The sequence below is a fragment of the Aulonocara stuartgranti genome (assembly GCF_965226115.1).
Source record: "Aulonocara stuartgranti genome assembly, chromosome: 6".
In the NCBI taxonomy this organism is placed as follows: Eukaryota; Metazoa; Chordata; class Actinopteri; order Cichliformes; family Cichlidae; genus Aulonocara; species Aulonocara stuartgranti.
In genome coordinates, this window is record NC_138944.1 from 5,358,369 (window position 1) to 5,386,107 (window position 27,739).

At 40.6% G+C, this 27,739-nt stretch overlaps 2 protein-coding genes across 12 annotated transcripts in view; both read right to left on the reverse strand.

Annotated features, from left to right (window-relative positions):
- Positions 1 to 1,051: 1,051 nt before the first annotated feature.
- LOC309708460 (multidrug and toxin extrusion protein 1-like) lies at positions 1,052 to 11,183 on the reverse strand. 2 transcript variants are annotated; one of them, XM_082536534.1, is made up of 16 exons: positions 10,839 to 11,183; positions 9,161 to 9,262; positions 8,977 to 9,045; positions 8,712 to 8,860; positions 8,333 to 8,375; positions 7,752 to 7,796; positions 7,565 to 7,662; positions 6,924 to 7,021; positions 6,639 to 6,820; positions 5,716 to 5,824; positions 5,459 to 5,534; positions 3,692 to 3,761; positions 3,486 to 3,618; positions 3,282 to 3,376; positions 3,130 to 3,193; positions 1,052 to 3,029 (listed from the first exon to the last, which is right to left on the reverse strand). In XM_082536534.1, exons 1-16 carry the CDS (start codon positions 11,007 to 11,009, stop codon positions 2,788 to 2,790), a joined length of 1,746 nt encoding a protein of 581 aa, XP_082392660.1. In that variant the 5' UTR covers positions 11,010 to 11,183; the 3' UTR covers positions 1,052 to 2,787. The 2 variants fall into 2 exon arrangements, with proteins under 2 accessions (XP_082392660.1, XP_082392661.1); XM_082536535.1 differs by lacking the exon at positions 1,052 to 3,029 and having other exon boundaries at positions 3,170 to 3,215; positions 10,839 to 11,180.
- A 4,039-nt stretch (positions 11,184 to 15,222) lies between these two features.
- frmpd1a (FERM and PDZ domain containing 1a) overlaps positions 15,223 to 27,739 on the reverse strand; it is a 112,478-nt gene continuing 99,961 nt past the window's right edge. For all 10 annotated transcript variants that reach the window (XM_082536517.1, XM_082536516.1, XM_082536513.1 and 7 more), the window contains 8 exons: positions 27,527 to 27,652; positions 27,320 to 27,439; positions 26,674 to 26,810; positions 24,220 to 24,439; positions 23,933 to 24,115; positions 23,024 to 23,168; positions 21,671 to 22,942; positions 15,223 to 20,446 (listed from right to left, as the gene is read on the reverse strand). In XM_082536517.1, the coding sequence (XP_082392643.1) occupies positions 17,025 to 20,446; positions 21,671 to 22,942; positions 23,024 to 23,168; positions 23,933 to 24,115; positions 24,220 to 24,439; positions 26,674 to 26,810; positions 27,320 to 27,439; positions 27,527 to 27,652 (5,625 nt within the window). In that variant the 3' untranslated portion in view covers positions 15,223 to 17,024. The remainder of the gene's footprint in view (positions 20,447 to 21,670; positions 22,943 to 23,023; positions 23,169 to 23,932; positions 24,116 to 24,219; positions 24,440 to 26,673; positions 26,811 to 27,319; positions 27,440 to 27,526; positions 27,653 to 27,739) is intronic.

A 27,739-nucleotide genomic window follows, 5' to 3' on the forward strand; every position in this document is an offset into this window, starting at 1 on the left:
GTTGGTGCCTTTTAAACAATTTTATCAGAATGGCGTGATAAATAATAATAATACAGTGTGTTGTTCGCCTGCCCAAGAGGCTGTGCATTATTTGTATATTACTTAGCACTTAGGAGGTATCTGTGGCTATAAGATGGTAATATCACAACATTCCTCTTTTATATACAATCTATGTTTTTAACTCTTGAAAATGACTCTGAACAAGGTTATGCAAGTGGTGCAGGACTTCCATAAATATTAACATAGAGAGAAAAGACTGGAAATATTGATAAATGATAACTAAATAATGGGTAAATAAACAAAAAAACTAACAGTATACTATATGTAGATTAATTGTAAAATATTGGTCAAATTAAAGGTTTTTTTTTTAAATTTATGTACAGATTTTTAATGTATTTATTTCGGCGTGAGTCATTTCGATCTTCTACGTCTCATGTTCATTACACCTGAATACGTCTTAGTCTAGGAATACAATTACAGGGTGTTTTATAATGTTGATAAAGATTATCTACCAGTAAGAGGTTTAGTTTAAGAAATTAATCTGGTTTAACTAGACTTATCATGGGAAAGTCACCTAAATTAGAGTGGCCCGCAGTAAGAGCTTTCCTTCATGATTAAAAAAAGTACCTGCTGGACTGACACAGCATTTCCACAAGGATAGTCTTTACAGCTGGTGGTTAAAGTGAGCACCTTCAGTTAATGGAGCCGTTTCATCATGTAGCTGGTGCTACAGAAGTACAAAGTAAGCAAGGGGCAGCTAACTTCAAATGTAGTGTCTGAAACTGCTCAGCAAATTTCACCAAACACAAACTGTTACACATAAACCGCAGTTTGGCACACACTGTGTCTGCGAGCCACAGCTGTTCCAGCGGTCTACAGTCGCCGTAGTAAAGAACTGGCAATGAGTTATTCACGTCACTGTGGAGGAATTAAAATCAGCTTGCAAAAAAAAAAAATGCAGTTAGTCACACTTAATTCATGATTTAGCAAAGGGGGAAAGTCGCTTTTTGACATAGGACCATGTATATTTGGAAAGTTGTTTTTCACCTTAATAAATAAGATCTTCTAAAAACTGTAGTTTGTACTTACTTGGATGAGCTTTGTCAATATTAAAATTTGTTTGATAATCCTAAACCTTTTACATATGCAAAAATTAAAAGAAAAAGATCTCAGGAAGGGGGAAATTTTTCACTGCATGGTATATGTTTAAATGACATTTCCAACAAATGGTCATAGTTATGAAACAGAGCTCAAAATGCAAATCATACATAATGTGTCTGGGCCTGACTACGTGACAGTCTGTGCAACAAGTTACTTTTTAACAGTGATTATGCAGAAAGGGAACACGGTCATTCATGACAGATGATCTGGAAACTGGCGAAAATGACTGAACCAAGAGGGGGGTTGAGTGGGACAGAAGTCATTTCCACGGGTGGCTGAGCTCATTGCTACTGATCAACAGGATCAGGTTTCTTTATTGTGAATTGATGAGACCTCTGTTTGTCCCAGAGATGAGACTGATGACCTACAGTCATTTCTAAATGGGTTTTATGGAGCTGCTGTTAATGTGGAATTTCCCTACATAAGCCAACTTTTTGAAGCTTGCTTCATGAAAAGCCTCTTTTTTGTTCAGGAGTTATTTATTCATACACGCTCACACTTAAAAGCCACCCAGTATGGCTACAAGTTTGTGATTGTTTAATGCTTCACTATTAAACAGTAAACTCTTTATTTTCAGATTTCCAACAGAAGGAACTCAAAAACATCAAAACAACAGAGGAAATAGAAAAGAATGGCAGATGACTCAAAAATGTATTTGTTCAGCAAAGTCTCAACACTGACTAAACAGACCTTCATCTATTCGTTTAAAGCCTAAACCGATCATGAAAATAAAGATCTCTCTGATACATCTATTTAAAAAAAAAAAAAGTCCATAGTATGGTCTTTTGAAGCAAAAGGAAGATATAAGAAGACATTGTGCAGTGAAATGTTTGTTCTCGTGAAAAATGCTGGCATAAAATGTTACTGGTGGACGTTTAAGTTCCTTGTTTCCACCCAGAAAATACACATTTTCCATTTGCTTACAATTAATAGTTCACTCACTCACTCACTCACTCACTCACTCACTCACTCACTCACTCAGCAGATTTCCTCATAGACTGCATACTAAAATTGGATGCTGGATGCCCCTTGTTGGATAGTAAACAAGTTACTCAGAGCTTCACATTTTAGCCTTTGCAATCTTCGTGTTTTGAAAACTGACAGAAGGACTGAGTGGTGACTCACTAAGAAACCAAGTGAGACTGTATACTCATACAGTGAAGTGCATAACTGCCTTTTTCCTTTGCGATGCTAATGGGACCATAATTTCCTAAGTGAACATGATGTTGTATTTAATAAGATGTAACACCTGTGACAGAGCCACAGGTGAGAAAATGTTTACTGGGGCAAGCAGAACAAGCAGAAGAATTGCTTGCTGCTGTCTGTTATAGAGAATGCACATGTAAGACACTTTAGGTATCACACTTTAGGTATCACATTTCAGACCTGAAAGCATCATCCATCTTTTGTATACAGTCTTTGGGTTTTGATACCTGATACAAGAAATTCTAAATGTGAATTTGGCCTGACGTTAGCATCCGCTCTTTTGGTGTGCAGTAAAGAAAATATGAGAGGGCTGCAGACCAGGAAATCAAAGAGTTTCTGGAAGCTGCACAGAGCTGAAGACTGGAGTAGATTCTCAGTATGGTCAAGCTGATGAGCAGCCCTATGACACTCAAAAATCCATCATTTTAACAGCTTCATTAGAAAGTGACTGATGATTATTCCAGCAAGAAGGATGATGATCATGATTATTAATGCCAAACCACGCCATACAGCCAACTGTGGTACAGACAGAACATCTCCCACTGTGGTGGTGGTGAAGGCTCTACTGCCTGAACTGGCTACAGTTGGGTCTGTGTTTCCTCCCTCAGCACTCAAACACGCAGACTCAGCTCCACTGACCTGGGCCTGACTCTGATGTGAATCTAGAGGTTTGGGGCAGTTAGAGAGAGAGAGTATTTGAGATAAACCCAAAACGTTCATGCGAGCCTCAAAGCAAGACTGTTTCTTATTACCAGTTCTTACCTGAGTGTTCCAGCTCAGCTGTTGCATTTTCCTTTGTGATGTGAACCCCTGCTCTCACAAGAGCCTGATCACAGACATCAAAGACACTGATTGTACATTTTAGCTTCAAATAAGAAAGCTTTAAACTTAAAGCAACTGATGTAGCTACTCACATCTTCTGAAGCCTTTTTCCAATCAAGTTTGCACAAAAAAGTGACGTAAAATATCATCTGAAGTAAGAGGCAAATGACAAGTCCTGTCCAAAGTCCTGTCACCGATCAAAAAAAAAAAAAAAAAAAAAAAAGTTCCTGAAAGCTGCTAAACAAATCCTCTGAGACAGAGTAACACACACACACACACACACAGTTTGGTTTTACCTACAATCCCCATGTTTGCTGCGAACATCAGGGACACACCAATGGGGAAGCCAATGAAGTAGAATGCAACAAAATTACACAAAGCACCAATCAGCTGTTTCCCCACACCTCTAAGAACACCTGCAGCCACGCCCTGCAAGTATCAAACACTGGTCATGCGGATGTCTCACGTGCTTTGTGAATGGTTATTCTGCATGATTTCTCACCGCAATGGCATCACAGATGTGCATGAATCCAAATATAAGCATGACATCAGCAACCCTCTGAATGATGTCTCTATAAAGATATAGAAATAAGACCTTTAAAAGGGTTTTTAGAAACATACTTTAAATTGATATTCATGCTTTCAATGTAACATCTATCTCTAGTCAGCAAACCAATAAAAGGAACAAGTTCAACTGCAGCAGTCAAACTGCATTTGAACCTGACATTGTTATTCCTCACTGCGGAGTTTATTGAGCGTGCTTCAGCTGCTTGACTTAATTATTTAGTAAGACCATAACATTAAACATAATTAAAAAAGTGGCAATATAGTTTATTATTAAGTGTTAGTTTTCCTTCCTTGATTCCTTGAAATTGTCCAATCTTCGTCTAAGGTCCAGTTATTCATGGTTGAGCCCAGGTACTTAATGATAAAGGCAATTTGAAAAAACCAAAAATAGACAGTCTCGAGTGTTTATTGAATATACCGAGTAACCACTCACACTGCTCATAAAAGCAACTGATCTCTTTCATTTAGTAAATTGTTGAATCTCCCTTTGGAGCAAGAATCTCAAAACTAGTTACAGACATTTACTTGAACCACTTGTAGGATTTCCACAATTGCAAGGATGGCTACTGTGTCAAGTCTCCCAGTTTATAAATAATTGTTATAATTAAACAGTCATTTTCGGGGAATGCCACAGGATTGGCTTCAGTTGGGTTAAAATCAGCACTCTGACTTGGATTTTCAAAAACCCCTATATGCTTTCAGTCATCATCTTGCCATCATCTTTACAATATTCAGCTCATGCTTCACCCCTGTCACATTCTCCTATAAATCTGCTTTTAATTAAGTTGGAATTGTTTAAAAGGCCTCTGGCCCCCGAGAGAACAAGCCTCGAAGCATAATAGCACCTCCACCGTGCTTCACACATTAGGAAGATTTAGTGTTTTGTGCCACCACACTTTTTGCTGGGCTCTTGGGATAATTTTGGTTGGCTGGCCACTCCTGGAAAGGTTCACCAATGTGCCATGTTTTTGCCATTTATGTATAAGGGCTCTCACTGTGGTTCTCTGGAGTCCCACAGCTTCAGAAATGGCTTCATAGCCTATTTCAGACTGAGAGATCTCAGTTGCTTTGTTTCTCATTTGTTCCTGAATTTCCTTAGATCGCGGCATGATATCTGCCACTTTGTCAGGCAGGTCGTATTTAAGTGATCTCTTGATTGAGAGTAGGTGTGAGAGTAATCAGGCCTGGGTGTTGCTAGAGGAATTAAACCAAAGATGTGATACACCACAGTTAATTTATGCTATAACAGGAGAGGGCAATTAATTTTTCCACTTAGTGCCATGTAGGTTTGGATTTTTCCCCCTTAATAAACACCATCATTTAGAAACTGCATTTTGTGTTTGTGTTATCTTTGTCTACCACTTAAATTTGTTTGATGAGCTGAGATATTTAAGTGTGACAAATATACAAAAAGAATAGGAAATGAGGAAGGAGGCAAAAACGTTTTCACATCACTGTATTTGAAGTCTGGGTCTGGGTGCCTCACAGGATGAACACTAACTATAAACTGAAGGATTTGTTAAAGGGACCTACCTGCTAAACATTAAACAGTCACAGATCACCGTTGTGCATCAACATGAAGACGATGACCACAGATAATGTATAATAGTCTGAATGGACTTGTGTAACATCACAGACTCAGCTAGACATCCACGTGTCTGCAACAAAGTAAAACTGAGTGTGTGTCTGTGAGTGCACTCACTGCTCGGAGGTGAAAATGTAGCCAATGACGTTCTTGGTAGAGATGATGAAAGCCCCAACCAAACAGGCAACTGCCACTGTGGTGCACAAACAAAGTAAAATGCACAGCGTGAGAGAACAGCTCACATGTAGAAATTTCAAAGAGAGAAGGTGAAGACATGACCTGTGTTTTCAGGGACTGTTTGCATACGTGTTGATAACACATGTAACCAGCCGTTTGCTTTCAATTATTTCTTTTTAAGATTACTCGTTTCTTACATGCACAGATGATAGAGACTTTGCACGATAGCACGGCCTGCTTTGGATTTCCTGCACCAAGAGCATTTCCAACTCTCACACTGGCAGCAACAGAGAATCCCAGTGGGCTCTGTGAAAAGATATGTATTTACACAGTGATAATGTGAAGTATTGAATTTCATGAAAATAAATGATCTCATTAAAGTTAGTTTAAAGGGACATGGCACCACTACCACATTGGTATGATAAGTTCAAAAGCAGAGCTAGAAGCTCGTTATCTTAGCACAAAGATTAGAAACAGACGAAAACAACAAGAGATGCTAGAGCCAGTCTGATTTGTTGTAGTGTAAACTTGCACAAGCTCAAATAAAACTGCCATTAGGATGAAGACAACACAAACACACACACACATGAAGAAACACACAAAGAAACCAAAGCAACTACTGCCAACTTCATTAGAAGAACAGAAGGAAACTGCCAATAAGGCTGGTAGTTTTCCTGGGCTGCAGCGCTGCATTGCATATAATCCAACAATGTTCCCTTGGAGTGGTGAGCATTGATGAGCATGTGCAGTGTGCTGCACAAACTGGAAGTAAACCATGCAGCAGGTGAACAGTCACTGATTTTACAATCCCACATTCATTGTCCTTTATTCATCAGGAATACAGAGTTGTATGGTGGTCATGCTTAAAGGGATCAAAGTCCTTCTTCTCAAGTATAGATTATACAAAGATTTTTTTGTTATAATCTTTTTATAAAATATGTTCTTATGAAGGATTATTAAGATATTTTAAAGCATTTTTATAGCTAAGATTAATTTAAAAGGTTATTAATGGGGTTATTAAGGTTATTAATTTCACTGTTTCATGAAAACAATAGAAAATAAATGGATGGATGAAATAGTCTCTCCAAAAACAGGAAAGGTAAAAATGAAAAAAAGTTACCATATAAGCTACAATGCAGAGTTGGTATGCTATGGACTGAGCTCCCAGCTCAACCTCACTTATCACACCAGCCAGGAATCCTCCGATTTCAAATATCCACCAGGACAAGCAAATCATGAGCATACTGGGAATAGCCAGCTTGATGAAGAGACCCCACTCTTGCAGACAGTCAAGCGTCCAACCTGCAGCAGAAGTTTGAAGAAAAAAACAAAACAAACACCATTAAAAGACGGCCAGCTTTTTAAACATTCACTCGAAGATCACGCTGTGGTCAAGAAAACTGACCTCCCCATGTGGCTTTGTGTAGACCCTTCCAGCAGATGTAAGCACATAGGAACAAAGCCAGCAAATACTGTGACATGGCATTGGCTGCTGCAGATCCACTTCAGTAGTACCATGAGCAGAAGAAGTGACCAAAAATAGAAGTAGGCACTTATTAAGAAATATAACGACACAGTATGAATGGAAAATATCAAGATTAAAACATGTACAAAGCGTCCACAAAAGCAGTTAAATTAGAGTCTTAAAATAACATTTCATAATTGCTTTGAGTTTTTTCTTCTCCTGCACTTTTTTTTTTTTATGATTTTATGGTTTTGCCAGATTAGATCAACTGGAAGGATTCTATACTGTAAGTATACCTGAGTAAAAGTCAGGGATCTATCAGAATCAATAGGTTTACAGTTTTGAGCACAGTTATACTTCACTGTCTTTGCTAATCTAAGAAATGTCCAGATGTGCCACTGGAACTATGTGATGGACTCTCAGGTTCAAAATCTAAATCACTAAATAATTGTTTTTTTGTTTTTGTTTTAAAGCTTTAACACACCATTCCCGTGAAACACTTAAAGACACATATCTGCACCCTTCTAACCACTTATCATTCAAAAGTGATTAAAACAAAAAACAAACAAAAAAAAACTCACGCAACACCCAGCTCCAGGGGATAGAGGAAGACGTAGTTGATGACAACATTGAAGACATTTCCAATTGCTCCAGTTATAACCTGAGGCCACATAATTCCCTGTAACGAAGAGCAAAACGTTTTCCATTTAAACTTAACTTTGTTACATGTCATGAATGTCATACATGTCTTATGTTAGGATACTGGACCTGATTTTGTAGATACTTCCCAAGCAGTTGGTACATAAAAGCAGCCTGGAGATAGAAAACAGACAAAAAGTTTGAACATTTTTTTGTCTTTGAACACATCTGTTGATTCTTGTATGATTGCCGATTGTAACTATTGTTTCTAAGAACTTTGTATATTGTTACTTTGTAATGTGTTTAAAAACTTTAATAGGATAGCTATTAAAATTTTAAAACTGATGCATACAATCAAGGAGGTGATATAAGATCAGTAAACTGCAACTTATGTTCTGTTTGACTAATATTGTTGACATATTTTATTTTACGTTTGTTTCATGTATGTCATGGGTTCAACAGTAAGGCAAATCTTGTGTGGATCGTTGAGACAGCTCATTTAAAAAAAAATAGAGTTCCATTTTTGTGGTTCACCTCCCTAAGGCCCGGTTCATTTTGGATGATTTCGCAAGTGTCCCTTACGAAACAGGAAGTGCTCAGAGTGGGTGTTCTCCCTTTTAGACATTCTCTGATTTTACTGATAGCTTCCACCATTAGCTTGTGCGTTCACACACAGGATCATGAGGGAACACTGAATGCATCAAACTCACCGGGAGAGCAGGCATGAAGATTTTCACATACATCTGGGCGAGACTTCAGGCCAGAGAGACAAACACAATGTGTGAAAAAACTACATATCTACAATGCAGGTGTGATTACAAGTGCTCTTTGCCTACAAAACTGATTTGATTCTTTATGGCCTAAATTCAAAAAGGTGCTTGAAACATTTCTCAGACATTTTGACATGCAAGACCTGCAGAGTTGCTGCAGATTTGTCAGCTGCACATTAATGTCGCAAATCTTTTGATCTACCACATCTGCTTTACTTCTACTGTAGTGCAGATTTTGACTTAAAGTATATATTGTGCATTTACAGATGATAATTATGAATTTGTCTAATTCTGCTCTAGCTGTTCCTGTTGAACTTACCTGGCGACCTCCGGACTCTGTTCCACTGCGAGTAAGAGGGGCTCAGTGTTGATGAGGACGGCCCAGCAGGGGAAACAGGCCAGCAGCAGAATCAGAACTCCCCTCTGGAGAATCACACCGACTCGCTTCAAGTTACCGCTCCCATACGTCTGCATGAAACATTCAGACAAAGACTTACTGATCACATGACAAAGTAACAGTTCAGGAAAACAAACTTGATACCACAATCTCCTTGTTAAGTTGTTTAAAAAACATAGGCCCCAACCTGAGATATCAGGGTATCACAAGTTGCTGATAAACCAGTGCCAACAGAAATACCACTGACGTTAACCACCTGCAAATAAATAGATACATTCATTTAAAAAAGCATGTGTTCAGAATCCAAATGAAGACTTACAGAAGGCAGCGACAGAAAAGAGCTGACGTACGCCTCACGTGCGTCTCCTTACCGCAGCTGCTAGTGACACTCCTGCAAGCTCAGTTCTCCCCATGTGACCACAGAACACCATACTGACTGTACTGATCATGTAGACCATCAGCTGAGAAATGAGCTGGGAAAACAAAATCAAACGCATCATTATTATCCAGCAGATCATAAATAAATAAATAAGGAAGAACTGTTTCATTAGAATTTTCATTAGTCAGAAATAGCTCATGATATACTCGCTTCTAAACTTCTTGCCGTCTTTTTTAACATCATATATTTTTAAACGCACAGATCAGGCTTCTAGGAAGGCACCAGAAGTCAAATTCATCATTTAATACCGACGTAAGGACAAACCAAGATTATTTGAGCCAAGAATTTAATTTAGAACTGTTAAAATATTGTGACATGAAATTTTCTTTCTGTGCTTCAATAAAGTATACTTTATTGAAGCACAGAAAGAAAATTTCACTTGTACACTTGTACAGTCATACTTGCGTATACGCAAGTATGACTGTACAAGTGTGTTTGTTTATGGTTAGTGTTTAAATGACCAAGCGTGTGGCTTAAAACAGTGTTATACATTTTTACATATGAAAAATAACATGCTGATGCTGCTGGCCTGAAACTTGAAAAACTATCAATTTTCAGACTGATGTTTAATTTTTTTTTCTTTTTTACTTTCCTAACTTGTTCACAACAGGTCACCAAAGAGGGCAGATTTGTGTCTCTTTAGCCTGTTAGGCTTTTAGCCTGTAATGTGTAAACCACTACAATAAATAAACTGCATAAAAAGCAAAGATATGTGTTCAGTGGATCTTTTCTTTATTGTCGCAATGCTTCGCTATGACCGTTCTCATACCATTCCCCGTTATATTGGAGATGGTACTAGGGCTCACTCTAAATAATTCTGCAACCTGATTCTGCAGACCACCAGCTTGAATTTGCCCTTCAAGGCACAGGTCCTATCCAGATCAGTCAAACATGGCCGGCTTGGAGCAGACACCAACTGTCCCCTCACAGCTGCTGCTAATCAGGCTTCAATCAGGCACCCGACTGTCAGCATCTAGAGTACCAGAAACTCAAAACACGAGTCAATAGCAGAATAAGCTGTTAAGTTTTTGATGGGCACCACCCAGAAATGTGGCATAATTTAAGGGGAAATAAGCAGGCATGTGTATTATTTTTTTTATACCTTTTTGAATTTTAGAATTTTCATCACTTTGTCTCTTATTGAGATATTTAACTTAATTTAAATTATTTTGTTAAAGTTTCTATTTTTAGTGTTTTATCTTCTGTCGTGCAGGATCCTGCCACTTTCTGATAAACAGATTTAACACATTCAATTAGTAAAACGTGCAACAGTCTAGTTATAATGCTGATTTTTAATACAGCTATGTGGAATCAAAGCATTAAACAGTATGCAGCATGTTGTAACTCAGGCCTGAATGTCAGAAGGCTATAAAAGATTTAACATACAGTAAGCAAAAAAAAAAATAATAATAATAATAATAATAATAATAAGACTTTATGTCCGAGTGTTGACTTTTCATTTCATAACCAGATTGGAAAGGTCTTATTTGCGAGACTGTTACAGGAGTTGCACTCAGGTCAGAACTAGCTTAAAATGAAGCAGGTTTTTAAAATTTCATCTTTACTGTTGGGAATAAATAATTTTTCAGTGCCTCAATAATGCGTCTTACCACCGGTCCTGCCAGTTTAACAAGCTGTAGCAGCTCATTCCAGTACACCGGCGGGATCAAACAACGGGTGCTCTTACGGCAAGGAGAGCATCCTTCACCGGAGCTCTGAAGTTCATTCAAGTGTCCGTTCACTTCCCTTAAATAATCGGTAACCGGTTCTAGACCTTCCATGACTAGGAAACGAAACGCTCTAAACCGACTTGGATCCCAGACACCATTTACGGCCTCGTCCCCTGCAGTCACGGACACATGTCAGGCACAGCAGATATCCCACAGCTTGATCCACGCGGAGAAATCCACTGAAATCCCCTCGTGCTTCCACTGAAACGTGACGCGATATGTGACGTAAATGTCTAGGAAACGCTGTTGACGATAAACATGAGTGTGTTTTATTACAAAAACAAACAAACAAAGCTAAAACAAAAACGTCTTCAAAACAACAGTGTGTGATTTATGTTTTGGAGTTTATTTTAAAAAAATACGGGCAGGCTTTTTGTGAGATTATTCCACATCGTCTTCCTCTGCTTTCATTGCAGCCACGTCACGCTCACGAGCAGAATCACGAGACCAATGCCGAATATGGTCCTGAAGAATGTAAAAAAAAAAAAAAGGCTTGTCATACTGTAAAGACAGCTGTTCCATTTTCATGGAGATATCTGCAGACATGTATGGAGACAAAAAACAAACAAACAACAACAACAAACAAACTGGGAAACTGCTGATTGACGTATGAAGGATTTTAATCGGAATACTATGAAAACAATTGTGTCAAAGCTGATGGAAAAAGTGTGTGAATGTCATTTTAACAGCCTGCTGACTAAAGATCTCAGCTCTCTCTCTCTCTCTCTCTCTCTCTCACACACACACACACACACACACACACACACACACACACACACACACACACACACACACACACACACCCATCAATGTCCTCTTGGCTTCCTTTTGATGTAATGCAGAAAGAACCCTGTATGTGTGCTGCACCCTGCACGTTTACTTCTCTATGCTGTGCCACAGCAAAGATTCAAATGAGATAATTTTGTTTAAAATACTTAAAGAAATACATAATCACGTTTTCATTGTTGCTTATATAGCACAGAATTTTAAGTGTCAAACATATCACTATAAACATCAGCAGAGATCCAAACACTTCAATTGGGCTATTATTGGATTTCACATCAGAGGCTATGCATTAGCAGACAGTAATCGCTTTGGGGTCCTTAGATACTAAGTAAAGCGCTATACAAACACAGGCCATTTACCATTTAGCAAATGATTTCAAAAGACACTGCTCTTGCAGCTGGTACATAAAGGTAGTCTGCACAGAAGTAAGACAGATATAAGTTGAATGGTACAGGATGAGCTACATACATTATTTGTTCTTCATGGTAGTAGCAACCAAACATCATCCAAAACTCTGTTCGAAGTTAAGTTTCCTCTGTATTAAGGATCCAGACCAAAGCCCAGTTCCAAAGACGCTGGAACTCTGTGTAAAATATAAACAATATTTCACTTTATTCATATTTTATTTACAGAAAACTGTTTGAAAATTGTTTAAACTGAGATGTTTTACCATTTCATGATATATATTGGCTCATTTTGGAATTGACAACATGTTTGAGACAAGAATAAGTCCCCCCGAAAAGTTGGGATGGCACGCAAAACGCTGGAAAAGTAAGTGATACTAAACAAGTTAACTGGCAACATGACTGAGTGCACAAAAAGCAGCTTAGCTTGCCGAAAATCAAATCAATAAATTAAGTAGTGTTTGGTTATTTTTTTGTCATTGTGATAAATAGGGTTAAGACCAGGGGCGATTCTAGGATCAGAGGCTTGGGGGTGCTGAGCACCCAGAGAGCTGCCCGTCCAGGCAAGGTAAACTTTACTCGTCACGATGAGACTTCTTCCCTGTCTCTGTCAGTCCCTGCATCCTTAAATGTCTCCAGTTGTCCCGAGTTCCCTCTGACTGTCTCCTTGGTGCATTTAAACCCCTGTTCCTCCCTGTCATCGTCTGTTGTCTTCATCTCCATTATCAGTCATCATAATTTTACCCTCTCTGTGCAAGTCTGCGAATTTCTTTATTAAATCATAAGATTCTTAAATTCATCAAGTCTCTCTGTGCCTGGGTCCTCGTCACAAAACATGACATCACTGTTTTGTACACTTTAACACAATTTAATCCCCACATTTGTGAAAGAAAAGCAAAACACTTTTTTGAAAAGTCTGTAACAAAACCATCAAATCTGATAAAGGTTATTTAAATGCTGCTAAAGACTACTACAGCAAAAGAAAAATGTATTGGAATTTAAAAAAAAAAATACATATCCTAACGTTAATTACTGCGGGAGAATAATGAATGATGCTCATAGTGAGTAAAAAGTAAACTGAGTGCATTTTTTGGACAGAGATTCACTTTTAAAGTGTATGTATAACATAATACAGATACATAAAAATACACTCCAAAAATAGAAGAGTCCTTGAAATGTACAAAATATTATTAAAATATTAGAAAAATGGAGACACCGTGTCACCTTGAGGTTGGCAAATCTGTCTAACTGAAGGTTAAATGCAGTTAATATGTCCTGTTTTAAGCCAAGCACTTCCACCTCCGCTCAGCCACCATCGCTCTGGCAGCAAGGGCGCTGCTGAAGCACCCCCAAAAATAGGCTAAAATCGCCCCTGGTTAAGACAACATATGATCTGATGACTAAGGTGACTACAGCAGTAGATGTGGTCTTTTCAATCATGTCACATGATCTCTATCAGCAGGTTTGTAGAATTGTTAAACTTCTGTTTATTTGGGTTTAAAAAATCTCAGGGAAGTCTCAAGAAACGCAGCAGCTTGTTTAGTTTCTGCTCATGCCTTCGTGCCTGAGGCGCTGACACAGTATCAGGTGGCACTGCCGCCCTCTAGTGCTAAAACTATTTAATGCCACCAGCTGTGTCGCTGCTGACCGCAAAGCCTGAAAAATGTGATGTGACAGAGAAAACCGAAATGACAGAATTAAGCGTCTGCAGGGTGAAATCTCTCAGTACTTCCTTTTGGAAAACCTTTAGATTTTTAGTCACATGATTTTATTGTCTTTTGCCTTTCAAATATATTGTACACCTGTTTAAAAAAAGAGGTTAGGACAACATGTAATCATCACAGTATCCTATAACACAATGTCAGTTAAACTTCAGTGATGTCAGTCAGACCACTGTGGATCCATTTTTACCTGCTGTGGTGAAAATTAAAGTCTTTTTTTCAGATTTGCTTTTTTTTTAAAGTGTCTTTGTAGCTTGAGATGGTGTATTCAGCTAGCCCAGCACCCAGCACAGCGTCAGAGATAAGCCATCACATGTGTGTAGAGGGCATCAGTCCAGCAGCAGGCCCAGTATTTACTCCTCTGTTCAAGAAGGAAGAGGAAGATGATTACGAGGGTCCCACAGAATGACCTCCAGTGAGAACCCATGTGCATGTATTTGGTGGAAATGTTAGAAACAGAATCTGTGAGCATGGAATCAGAGCATGGGCGGGGAATTAATTTCCCCAAGAGGCTGTATGAGAAATCAGGACTCAACGTGGGGCCCTCCACAACAATCCCAGTTTCTCATGTGGACTCTTGGGAAATATAATTGCCATCCCTGCTTCAGAGGGACGTGCTCACAGCCCAGCACGGTACAGATCAACTGACATTCGCCAGAGAACATCAGAACTGGCAGGACTGCCACTGGCGCCTTGTTGTCGTCACAGATGAGAGCAGGTTCACTCTGAGCACATGTGACAGATCCCACAGCATCTCCAGTCTCTTTCATATGTGCACACTGAACTATGACGATTGATTTTTCCCTAATTTTATTATTTTCCCAGTTTAGTTCAACTTTCTGTTTTTCCCTCTTCTTTATTATCTTTGTTTGTGTTGATTATGTTCAGCTGTTCCTCTTTCCTGATATAGAAACATGAATTAAGCAGCTGCATCTTAACAATATGGTCACACTATAATATACAAGATTCAACTTTGAAGTAATGCAGCCAAGAAAAAAAATGCAGAATAGTTATAACCGTTTTAATCTGTTGAGTGGTGAATGTAAATACTGTCCCTTGTTCTAACGTCACCTTTTTGATTAAGGATATAGAGAGTGGACCAAACCACTGTGACCCACAGGAGGGGGGAGTCCACTTTTTTCATCTTCAAAAGTTGGTTTTCTTACCACAAGAGCTGCCAGTGCTTATTACTAATAGTTAGTATCATAAAGGTATCCTTCTAATATTGCATTGAGGAGGACGAGAGAGAAAGCTGATCTGGACACCCTCGCCTTCTCAGAGTTTGCACCCCTGTTGCATTGTCTGTCTGACTCAGCAAAGATGATATTGGATGAACAATAAAAGGAATCATGAAAAGATCATAACATAGTTTTTAATGGTGGGAATTGAGCATTACAAAGCAAGCACAGACTTCATCTATCCGTCATTCACAGATAAAATCCCTGAAGAGATAACAATGCATTTTATGGATTATAACAGCATGCTTCGTGAGCACAGAGGACTTAAAAAAAAAAGGTTTTCCATCATTACTTTTAGGGAAACGTCCACACGGAGATAATGGTAAAACTAAACCCATTCTTCTCTGCAAACTGGAAAAAATAATACAGGAAAATATCTTATTGGAACCTAATGAAACAAAACAGTAATGTGAATAAAAGCGTTTTGGCTGCTATCATAAAAAGAAACACCGTTTGCAGTTTACTGTATCCCCTGAACTGAAGTGGTGAAACGAGTTTTGATGGTTATTTCTGCAGTGAACATGCAGGTCTTGTGTGTCGAGCCTTTTAACTGTTAAACATTCCCAGTGAAAATGCTGCCATACAGCAGCTTATCCACAAATCAGCGTTTTACATAATTTTCGTGTCAAATTTTAAAGAAAACTAAGAAGAGGCTGTGAACCAATCACTGGGTCTGACCGGCCTACATAATGTGTCAAAGGCTGAAAAAGCTAACAATACTGCATTCTGTGGCCAAGTTATGTCACTGGTCAAGTAGTACTTGTAGTCATACTGGGAAATTCATAATAATGCACTTAGTATAAGGGACAGTCGTTTTTCTTCATCCTCAGAACTCAAGCAGAGGTGTGATGGTTTTTATAATCTTGAAAGCAATCAGAAACTCAAGAACTGTCACACACCATAAATACCTATTGATAAGTATCTTCTGTAGCCTGCGGACTGTTGTGGAATATACAAAAATAAATTAATATATGGAAATAAATGCAAGGAGCTGTAATGGTAACGTCACCATGCACTGGAAGGTTTCAGTCAAAGAGAAAATAAATGAAAGAAAATGTTGAGAATCTTTGACGTTTCCACAGATCCTATCAAATGTTGGTGTAAAAGGACAAAAAACTCAATGTGCCGTTTCATAAAATCCTGCAACGCGCATACATGAGCATTCCACTACTAGGTTTATAAAACAGCAAATGGCTTCAGGCTTGAAATCATCAAATCATGTCCCACACTAGTTTTTGGTTTTGTAAACATTAACATTCAGAAAAAGTCTTCACTGACGTCCTATTAAGATACAGTATATAAGAATCCGTAAACTGCAGTCAGATGATCAGAAGAGTTAAAATGGTCAGTCTGTTGAATAAAAGGCCAGTGTATGAATGGATGAGTCAGAGTTACTCTGAATCGATTACATGTGTGCTTGTGCATGTGTGAAAAAGGCCCACTACTTTGACACACCACTGCTCCTCTGTCTATGACTGTAAACATTTCCATATTTATTCCTTGACATTCCTTTCTTCCAAACTGCAGTATCTCATTAAATAAACCAATCAATAAATAAACAAACAGATAATAACATAGAATACATTCAAGTACATCAGCTTTGATATTGGAATGCAAGCTTGCAGCACTCTACAGTCTGGCTCTTGGCTATCCATCTGGTTTGTTTGGTACAGTACGTGCACAGCTAGTCAGTCACCACATGCGCCTCGGCAATCTCTGCCTTGATAACCAGAAAAAAAACTGTTAACCGGCCCCAGTTTTTTGAGCTTCCTAGGAACAGCACCGCAAGCCAAGAGTCCCAGGTCACACTTATCCACACCTACAGCAGCTGTGAGCTCACTGGTGACCTCACGGATGTGGAGTTGAACGCCACAGGTCGCAAGGCTGAAGGTAATTTCTTGAAGGGCTGTGGTCGCCTCAGAGTGCAGTTAGGGTGCGGAACAGCTGAGTGAGGCAGAAGACTGAGGCGGTGAGTGCTGTGCACTGTTTGGCTAGCAGCTTGGTGCTCAGGTCCTGGCAGCTGCGTTTGCTGCTGGCACGCTCCGCTGCCAGGCAGAAGTCCCTGAATGAGCGGGCCACATCTGCCAGACCTGCGACGGCCTCTGCGTTCCTCCGGTCGCACCTGTCGCACCCAGAAAACCAGAGGCACACGCCTGCCAGCTCCACCAGGGTCCGGAAACTGTTGGCCAGAGAGTGAAGCATCTCCTCTGGGCTCTGTCCGATCCCCACCACCTTTTGGCAGCCTGACATCAGCCGCCGTGCTTCCATCTGGAGCACCCTTTTGTTCTCTGTAAAGTGAGCAGGGCACGTTTCTCTTGGGTGACGAGCTCTGTGTCCTCCTACAGATCGGTCAGCATTGCTACTTTCTAGAATGGAAAGAAGCTGGTCTACATCTAAGCGGAGTACTTGGAAACCCGTGGGAGGTTCTGGGTAGCGCTGCTGACCCAGCCGACTCATGGTGTCCTTGTGCGTTTGAGAAGTGAAAGGGTCAGAGGTGTCGGAGAGAGGCGAGAGGAGAGGGCTGAGCTCAGAGGTAGAAGAGGAGAAAAGAATGGAACGAGGAAAAGAGGGGGAATGGGAGGACGTAGGGGAAAGAAAGGAGGGAACAGGGGAAGAGCTCATTAGAGGAAGACCTGCCCCAGAAGTCTGCGTTACTCCGCTGCTCTGTGTGCGGCAGGAGAACTCGTAGACCGTCAGCTCATCATCGAAGCTGTCCTCGCTGCCGAAGCAGTTTGTGTAAACAGCTGGGCAACCACAAGCATCCAGTGGCACCTGCACCCCCTCTACGATCGACTCGCATCCAGAAGATAGCACAGAACCACATCCAAACTCTGACTTCAGAGGTGGAGCAGACACCACCTCGGCCTGGGCCTTTGTCTCTGTTGGATCCTCACAGATAGTGAATACTCTGCAGCCTGAAGGAGGTGTTTTTGGTGAGCCTGAAACTTTCTCTGAAGGTCTACAAAGATCCATTAAAGGCCTGTCGCTACTTGTCCTTCTTATTTTCTGTGGCTGAAAAGGAAGCCTGGGCCCATTTAGATTCTCTGTGGTCACCACGATTGCAGGAGGGATGGAAGGTGATCGATTGGTTATTTTATAACCTGGTACGTCTGCATCTGGACTTGTGACTTTGAAGTTTGGTTCTGGAGAGTCTTTTATGGGACCAGGAGTGTCCATCTTTAAACCTGCGGCATCTCTTTGGAGTTGGCTCACTATGGAGGCTGGGGGCTCTGTTATTGGTCCTGGTGTGTCCTTATCAGATCCAGAGTACAACAAATTTCGATGTTGGGGCTTAGGCTCAGTCTGAACAGGCAGGTCAGAGCTGACCTCCTCCTTCACCTCTGTCCCTGAATTAAAACTCTTTGCTGATGTTAGCTCTACAAAAAACTCCCCGTCCACCTCTGATCCTGTGACCGTTGTATCCGAATCATCTGACTCTACAGACTCCGCAGTGTTGCCAACTTCTAAGTCAGCATTTTGTTTGACATCATTAACGTCTGTTACTTTAATGGTGACCTCTGCTTCTTCCTTGGTGTGGTCCTCAGCAGGACTCTGGGCCACGTTCCCAATCCCGGGTTGACTGAGAGACTCTTGAGATCGTGATAAATAAAGAGGCAGCTGTTGAATCTTCCCCCTAAGCGTTGATGCAGATAATCGGCCCATGATGGCAGGGGAACAGGTTTGGAAGAGGAAATGAGTCGGAGAAGTAGGTTGTTTAGCGAGATCGGTGATTGTAGCCATGCTAGTTTTTTCTAACTTAGAACTAACTAAACTTTCTTTATCTTCAGCACTTTGGGTTTCACTTCTGGGTTTATCCACGGTTTGATTTAAAGCACTGAGAAATGTGATCTCGCTTTTCAATCCAACACCTGAATTAAAAGTAGGAGACGTGGCGCTTGTTGCAGCTCCGAGCTTTGCTGTAATTGAGTTTATAGCACGAGTATAATCAGAATGAATTCTTGTGCGAGACTTGATTTGTGACTCGCTTTGACCTGCTGATTTAGCTCTACACTTTGTAGCTTTAGTCCTGTCATCTCTCCTGTCACTCAGTGAATTACTCACTTCATCATCATCATCATCAAAAACATTGTCAGAAGTGGTGCTGTCTGTAACTTCATCGCTTATGGTCAGAGCCCCGATGGCATCATCGTCGTTAACGCTTGTGACTTTTATGTGTGCCTGTTCTTTGTCATTGCTTGTCTTGGGATTGTGTTCCATATAATCTGAAGCTGTAATTTTGTTTTGGATTTCCATGTACTCGCTGCCCTCTTCCTCCTTCACTAGACAGCCACTCTGGGATTTGTGAAGGACTGGTACTGAGGGTAGAGGGGATGAAGGTGGGGGTGGTGGTGGTGAATATGAGGGGCCTTTAAGCATGTATTCCTCTGCATCTTTCACCTCTGGTGCAATCAAACTGGACACCAAAAGGCCGTTACTGCCCTTTTTATTCCCGTCTGGTAAACATGTAGACAGTATGTGGATTTCTGGTGGCGCCTGCACACCCACAAGTGGTCTCTTTAAGCTAGACGAGTATGCTCCCACTCCCTCTTTCTTCTCTTCCTCCTCTTTAATCTTCTGTTTAGTGATTTCTTGCAAAAACATATGACTAGTGAACGGTCCATTCCCTGTCAAAGCTGCTGACTCCGGCTTCCCTTCCTCTTTCCCTTCCCTATCCTGCTCCTGTCCCTCCCCTTCCTCCTTTCCGTCACCCCTCCGATCGGCACTCTCCTTTCCGTCTGGATCCACACGGCAGCGGACAACAGTGATGGTTGGAGACACTGATTTCACCAGATCGGTGACCGATTTGGACTCCATTGCGTCAGGTTCCATCTCCATTTCCTGTTTCCTGGTTTTGGGAGCAGGCTTTGGGTCTCTAGGCTGATCAAGAGAACCAAAACCTGGTGCACGCGAGCAGAGTGTTAACAGAATGGGCTTTGACTCAAGCTGAGCAGGTTCCCCTTCAGAGTGAGTAAGTGAGGAGACAGTGGGGCTAGGATTCTTGGTTTGCTCTGAAGGTTCAGGATCTGAACTGAGGATCTGGGCATCGCTGACTTCTCCCAAATGTTTTTTATGACATCGCTTGGAAGCCAGGGCCTGCTTTGACTCTGGATCTGGCTCTGGATACGACACCCTGGACGTGTAATCGGTTTCCATGAAGGAACGCCGCTTCTTCGATCTTTTCCTGAGCTGGAACAAAGTTTCTCTGCCTCCTCCTTCTTCCTCTCTCCATTTTCTATCATCTTCTGCTTCTCTAACTTTGTCTGTGTCCAGCACAGAGACTCTGATATCACTGAGGCTCAGTGTGCTGAGGAAGTCCAGCTTCATCTCTGTGCAAATGTCTGCAAGATAGCACAAAAATTTCAGCTTTTGTGTTTAAAGCAGAACAAATATCACAACAAAATTTATATTCTTCTGTGTGCAGTGCACAGACACACAAAATAGGCCATAAATGTACATTCAATGAAAATTACAGGTTTTGCATCACTTTTTCCTTTAAGGTTAGTTTTTCGTTTTGCACAGCAGTTGCCATTAAACTATTTGTCTGCAATTTTTTGTATTAGTTTTGCTCCAATGTTTGCTGTTAGTAGCTAATGTGGTGGTAGATGGACACTCTACTTAAAGGGGATATATTCAGCTCATTTCCAGTGTCATATTTTTATTGTACTCTACTAGAGTAGAGGGGGCCTTGAGTAGCCCATCAGCTCATCCTCTCTGAAATAAGCTTGCTTTTTATATCAAATCAAATTAAAACAAAAAATCCCGTAAATTGGAGCAGTTTAAGCTTTTTCCTTCATGGGAGTAGAGGTAAAACATAACATTACATGTCAAATGTAGAACAAAAACATTAAACAATGTAAAGGAAAAGTACATAAGCATTATTCATGAATTATATTTAAAATAGTTCTTCCATTGACATGTTTATATAGGTCCAAATTATGTATTAGATTAATAGATGAGTCAATAGAGTGAAATCTAACTTTTATAGCTAGTCAAAGCTGGATCATCCACCAAAAGATTATAAGATAAATAAGATGGTGTCTTCCGAATATTAATGGGGTGTGGAGAAAACATGCAGTTATAGAAGATTATATTCACTTTGGTACTTTTTTTCCAATAATAATCCCCTGTAATTCTTTGCCTTTGGAAAGTAATCGGTAAGAACATAACCCCTTAAATGTAGTAGAATGACGGTATGAAGTACTGTAGTGGACTTTGGAAATATTTATTTGAGGCATATCATAAAAGCCCTCAGATGCAGTTAGACTATACTTCTATCCCACCTGGACTGATGCAGTAAAGGAAATGGCAGTTTTTTTCTTGCATAAGAGTGTCATCAGGATCAGTAGACCACATCTACCATTATTGTTAGGTGTGGCAATTATGTAACATGTTCTGGCAATTATGTAACATTTTCAGTAATCCAGTAAATATTCTAACTCTTTTAGGGAGTAACCACTTCAGCCACTAGATGGCAACAAAGCAGAATTTACAACCTTTATTGCTGATCAGTATACAAGACTTGAAAATTCTTGAGATCAGCCTCACAGTGAAAAGTAAATCACCTCTTGGCACAGCCCCTGATGTCGGGTCTTCAGGTGAGGTGAAACGATCCCTGGCGTCAAAGAACTCCTCATCAGAGCTGCTGTCTCCAAAGCCAGGGGGCGGGTGCAGGATGGGTATTGGCTCCAGGTCTTCATCTTGAGTCTCCTCTCCCTCCTCCCTCTCTTCTCTCTGTTTATGAGAAAGGCTGCGTGCACTGTCGGGGGTGATGTTGGAGCAGATGTTGTAGTAGCAGCGTGCATCGCTCTGGTCAAAGTTAAACACAAAGTCTGTGTTTGAAGACGGGGAAGGCGATGACGAATATTCTTTAAAACCACCTTCCTTGCTTACACTTCCTCCCTCTCTTCCCCCATCTGTTTCTTTTAACGCATTCCTCCTCCTCCTCAACTCTTCTTCGTCGTCGTCTTCCTCGCTGGCCTCTGGAGGGCTCGGCAGGAAGTCCACGAGGCGGGAGAGCTCCGCGAAACACAGGGAGCTGTCATCAGTGCAGAGGTTACCTGAAGATCTTTGGGCATCAGCAAGGCTCTGAGAAGAAGTGGAGACGGGTGAGGTGAGCTGGGGATCGGCTCCATCGCCTGATCTCCTGCAGGCCCCTCCTCCTCCTCTGTCAGGAGTTGTGAGGTGAATCAGGGGATGGGAGTGCGCAGGTGGTGGGGCAAGCAGGTGAGGCTGTACATGCCCATGAGAATAAGGGTGAAGGTGAAACGAAGAGTGGACACTGGTGTGACTTTGTGAAGCAGCACTGGGGTGGATAGAGGAAGAGGAGCATGACATCAAGTCATCTTCCTCCAGGCCATCGAGAGTGTCACTGGAGGCGCTGGTGAGGACATGAGAGTCCGTATGACATGAATCTGATACAGACGGTTCCTCCTCTGCTGCTCGCACATCCTCGTCACATCCCATCTCCCCTTCCTGTCTAGCGTGTCTCCCCGAATCATTGTCCGTTACGTGGATCTCTATTTGTCCACAATCCTGCACTCTCTTCACCTCCTTCCTGTGCTCTGAGCTTTCATTCTCGTCATTCTTATCGAGCTGAAACTTTTCTCTTTTAGTGTCAGAACCCTTTTCATCTTTTAGCCTTTTATCCTCGCCAGGTTTCTCTCCCTTTTCACTCTCATCTTTGTTTCTCCGACTGTCTTTTCTGTTCCGTCCATCTGGATCTGATGAAGATCTGATTCGAAGGCGGGGCTTCTTGTCAGACACCAGGTTGACCAGCGGTTCCATGTCTAAGTCTGAGGATTCATCGGAGTCACTGCCACACCGTGAAACATAACCTGTGAACATGAATCCAAATTAAAACGAGATAACATTTATTGATTGTTACAGGTGTGATGAACGCATTGTTGTCTTTGTACCTTCCTCAGCAGAGATTCTGTGCTTCTTGGAGTCATCTATCCAGGGAAAGACGTTGAGGTCAGGGTCAACAAACACTCGGCAGTACCCTGCTATTAAGCAGGACATATCCTTAGCCGCAGCTGACTCCAGTAGTAAAGTAATGGGCTTTATGAAAGAGAATGGAAAAAGAGAGGTTGTGGGGAAAGACAATTCAGCAGTGTAAAGGCACTTAGCATAAAGTTCAACCACTGTTTCTGCTGAGGTTTGTATATTGTATGCAAGGGGGTGCAGAGAATAATATAAAGAGGTTATGAAAAACAGAAATTGTTCATCTTAATTCATTAAAACACTGCAGTAAAGGTGGGTCGTGTTAAGATGAATGCTAATTAATATTGTGCTTAAGCAGTTAAGGAGGTCTGGAAGTCAGCAGCTTATTAAGAGAGCTTTTAAAGCTGATTAACAATCATCCAAACAGAACAAAACTCTGTTTCCAAACTGCAAAACTGATAAGGATCTGCACAATTACTCGTGTTCACCTAATGAAAAGGGGAAACATGCAGATCAAAACAACATGTGCTAAATACAAAATGCACCAATAAAGAGATGAAAAATAATACTAATTAGTTTCCAGCTTAAGCAGAAACCTCCAGAGCTGACAAAAATGGATAGACTGTGGATAGACATTGATATAAAATATCTAGCTAATGTGAGAAAGACATTATTTAATGAAGGGCTATCCTAAACGTCAAGCTGGGTGAGTGACAAACTGTGGGAGGTGGCTTCCTCATCCGGTGACATTTTGACTAACATTGATCATAGCTCACAAAACTAACAGGAAATGTCATCAGGAAAGTGTTTACAGTGTTGCAGATGAGGTATTCTGTTCCTCTTGCATATTAGGTTTGGGTGTGTATCCTTTTAGGTCTCACCTTGATGTCCTGCAGGTATATTTTGACCAGGCTGACCTTTTCCGATTCAGGCAGCAGCTCGATGCGTGTTATGCTGGTGAATTCTGTGAGTGTGGACAGGATGCTCAGCTTGTGGTTGACGATCTGACTCACCCCGTGCCGTGCTCCCACTAATAGGGTCACCATCGACTCCCTGTCCTGGAGCTGAACAACACAGAGGAGGTGGAGAAAGTGCAGAGAAAGAAGATGATTCAAATTATAATATACAACCAAATCTCAAGAACAAAAGTATACAGATCAAATCCTACCATCATGGTGGCACCAAAAGATTTCCCTCCAAATGATTTGAGTTCACTCAGCTCCTCCAGATAGTTGATCCGTGTCTGATCGACTGACAGGCCCTTTTGCTTGGGATCGTACAGGGATTGGCTCTTCTTTATGTGGTAGCCGATGGCCTTTCTCAGATCCTTTTCTCGCATGTTCCTCAGCAAGGTGGATGACACAAAGTTCTCTATGCCCCAAGTCTTTCTGAGGGAAACACACAAATGCAGATTGAAAGGGTTTGTTTTTGTTTAAAAGGATATTAAAACTTTTTCACACACAAAGCAACTAGCCTGTTAAACCTGCATGTTAAACAGGGAAAGGCACTCATTTAAGCAAAAAGAGATTTGTGGTCGTCTTCATTTTTGGACCGCTCGCTTTATGAGTCGCCACAGCAGATGATCTGCCTCCATCTCGATTGCATCTTCTTCCCTCACACCAACCGTCTGCATGCTCTCCTTCACTACATCTTCTTTCTCTTCAACATATACTGTATATCCCACTATCTCTCCTCTGCACATGTCCAAATCATCTCAGCCTTGCATCTATGTGTCTCCCGATCGCTCAACATGAGCTGTCCCTCTGATGTACTTATTTCTAATACTCTCCCAATGAAACCCTTAACACCTTAAAATCATAAATCATGACAGGTGTCACTACCATCCTGTAAACTTCACCTTTCACTATTGCTGCTATCTGAGACACTCGTCTCCACCCACTCCAACCTGCCTGCACTTTCCTCTTCAACTCTCTTGTGCACTGTCTTCTGCTTTAAATGGTAGTGGCCAGCTGTTTAAACTAATCTCACCACAGATCACAATGTTGTCTGCAAACATCACAGTCCAAAGACACTCCTGCCTGTCAAACTATTCATCACCATTGCAAACAAAAAGAGGCTCAGAGGCTCCACAAGGTCCCAAACTAAGAGATGATTTTAGCTGCAGGCGATGCACTAATAGGGCTGGCTCAGGTTGTTAATTGTGATTTGTTTAGAAAAAAGAAGGTTTTTTAAGTCTTGTGTGTATCTGTGATCTACATCTCACGTACTGTCAACGTGCACGCAGCTGAATTTGTGTAGGCTCGAAATAAAAAACGTGTTAGAGCACAGCTCATGAGAAAGCTGTGTGCCCTGTCCATGGTCCTGAAATTAGAACAGTTAAATTTGAGCGCAATAAAACTTTATTAAGGAAAACGTATTTTAAAGCATATTAATGTAAATGTGCTGGTCAGAACAAACAAATTCCAAACATCAAATTGAAAAATGGGCTATTAAGACTTCCTGTGCCTGATGTCCATGCCATATTTTTTGCATTTGATATTAGTGGTGCAACGGATCAAAAATCTCACGGTTCGGATCGGATCAGGGTTTTAAGTCACGGATCGGATCAATTTTCGGATCAGCAAAAAAAGAAAAAAGACAAAAATTTAACATTTACTTATTGAAGTATTTTTTGCCTGTTAAAAACATTCAACTGAAGACTCATTCCACGCAATTATTAAAAAAATAATAATTATGGTACAATATAGGGCAGTATAGGTCTTTGTATCTACCACTCAATTCAATTCAATTTTATTTATAAAGCGCCAAATCACAAAAACAGTCGGCTCTTTATATTGTAAGGTAGACTCTACAATAATACATACCGCTCATTATATCGCAATCCGCTGTGATATAATGAGCTGTCACGGTCATGTAGCTTTGAAAGTAGCTTGTCCTGGAGGTCCCTATGGGCTCAAATTGCGGTCATAAATATTTTGTACTTGTAAATCAGTTTTGCACTTGTACATCAGGAGTTGTATGTGTAAAAAGAATTTGTTTGTGCATAAAAAAGATTTGTGTGTGCCAAAAAATACGTGTGAAACTGCACTCAAGTTTCAAGTTACAAGTACAAATTTTGACCCTATTTTTCTTCCTTTCATCTGATTGGTCAATGTCATGTCAATCACAAATTTAACAATCCAATCAGAGAACAGATGGGTTTGGCTATTGAAAGGGTGCTTTTTTGAACTGCAGGTCCTTGAAGGGTAGTTACCAAGCTTTCTTCGTTATGAATTAGCGATTCATGTTTTTATTGAACATTTGAAGATAAAAAAACAAATTTTTTGTTAATAAAGTTTTATTACACTCAAACTAAACTTATAACTTATAACTTCAGCACCATAGACAGCACACAACATTTCTCATGAGCTGTAGTGTAACATGTAACTATTAGTGGTGGACCTTCACAAATTCAGCTTCATGCCCTCTGACAATACATTAGTATGTTACTACAGTCGCAGACACAGGCAGCTGAGGGTTTTAACACAGACAACTGCATGTCTTCTTGCGACTACTGTCGGCCATTGCTGACCAAACAAAGAAAGCAGGTTTACAGCATTTCCACATTAGCTACGCCATCTTTTCTGTACAGTCCACATATAAAGGTGTGTCTATATCTCACGTGATCATCTTCAGGTTGGTTTTGGGTGACTGTCCACAGCTCGCTAGCCTCTCCATAATGTGTAGTGCAGCAAGTCGCAAGGCAGTGTTACACCTCATCTCTACTGCAAAGCGCTCCTGCAGTACATCGTTCACCCCCTAGCACAAACAGACAACATACATCAGAATTAATCATTGTGTAGCAACTGATTTGTCTTGTTTGCAGCAGTTTGTAGCTAATTGGAGAAAAACGTCCAAAATAGCAGGGTCAGCTTTGGTATTAAAATAAACACAAACTTCCTTCTTTTAAGAGAATCACGGTGCAGGTGGGATTTAATGAAAAACTGCACACTTACAAACAAGCTGACCTTTCAGTCTGATGATTTGCATCACGGTGAAATGAGCCAACTGCAGCAATAAGTGTACTTTTGGAAGTGTTACAACACTTTGCCTATTGATTTGATTCAGAGTTGAGAATCCTGTTTTTCTATTGATGCTTTAGGTCAGTTTGCAGTGACTCAATTAATCAGAATTGATATTAATAGCAGCCATTTCATATAAATAAAGTAACTATTAATATCCTTAAATAGAAAAACAATAATTATAACAGATAATAAAAGAGAGTAGTGATCTGACAAGCCCAGCAGTGTGCACATTCATCAGTCTACCTGCAGGTAGAGGTACTCAAAGGCAGCGGGATCCTGCTGCAGCAGCATCTGAAGGTTTTTGGGCATGAAACAAACACGAAATAAACACCTGTAGTCATGGGCCTCTTTCTTCTGGACCACCTGCAGAAACACGGATGCTTATATTATTTGGAATGCATTTTATACTTTTTTTTTGTTTAAATGTAATTTGTGTGTGTGTGTGCATACCTGCTGTATCCTCTCCTCATCATGTAGCAACAGCAATTTGCTGATGCTGTGCTGCTGCTCCAGCACTAGCGAGAAATGCTCAATGCGGCTCAGAGAAAGCTTTTCCTTCAGTGTCATCACAATGTCCTGATGTGCAAAGAAAATTACACCTTCAGAGATAATATTTTATAACATCAGGGAACACATTTGCTGAGGTGAGCTGAGTTAAGGTGT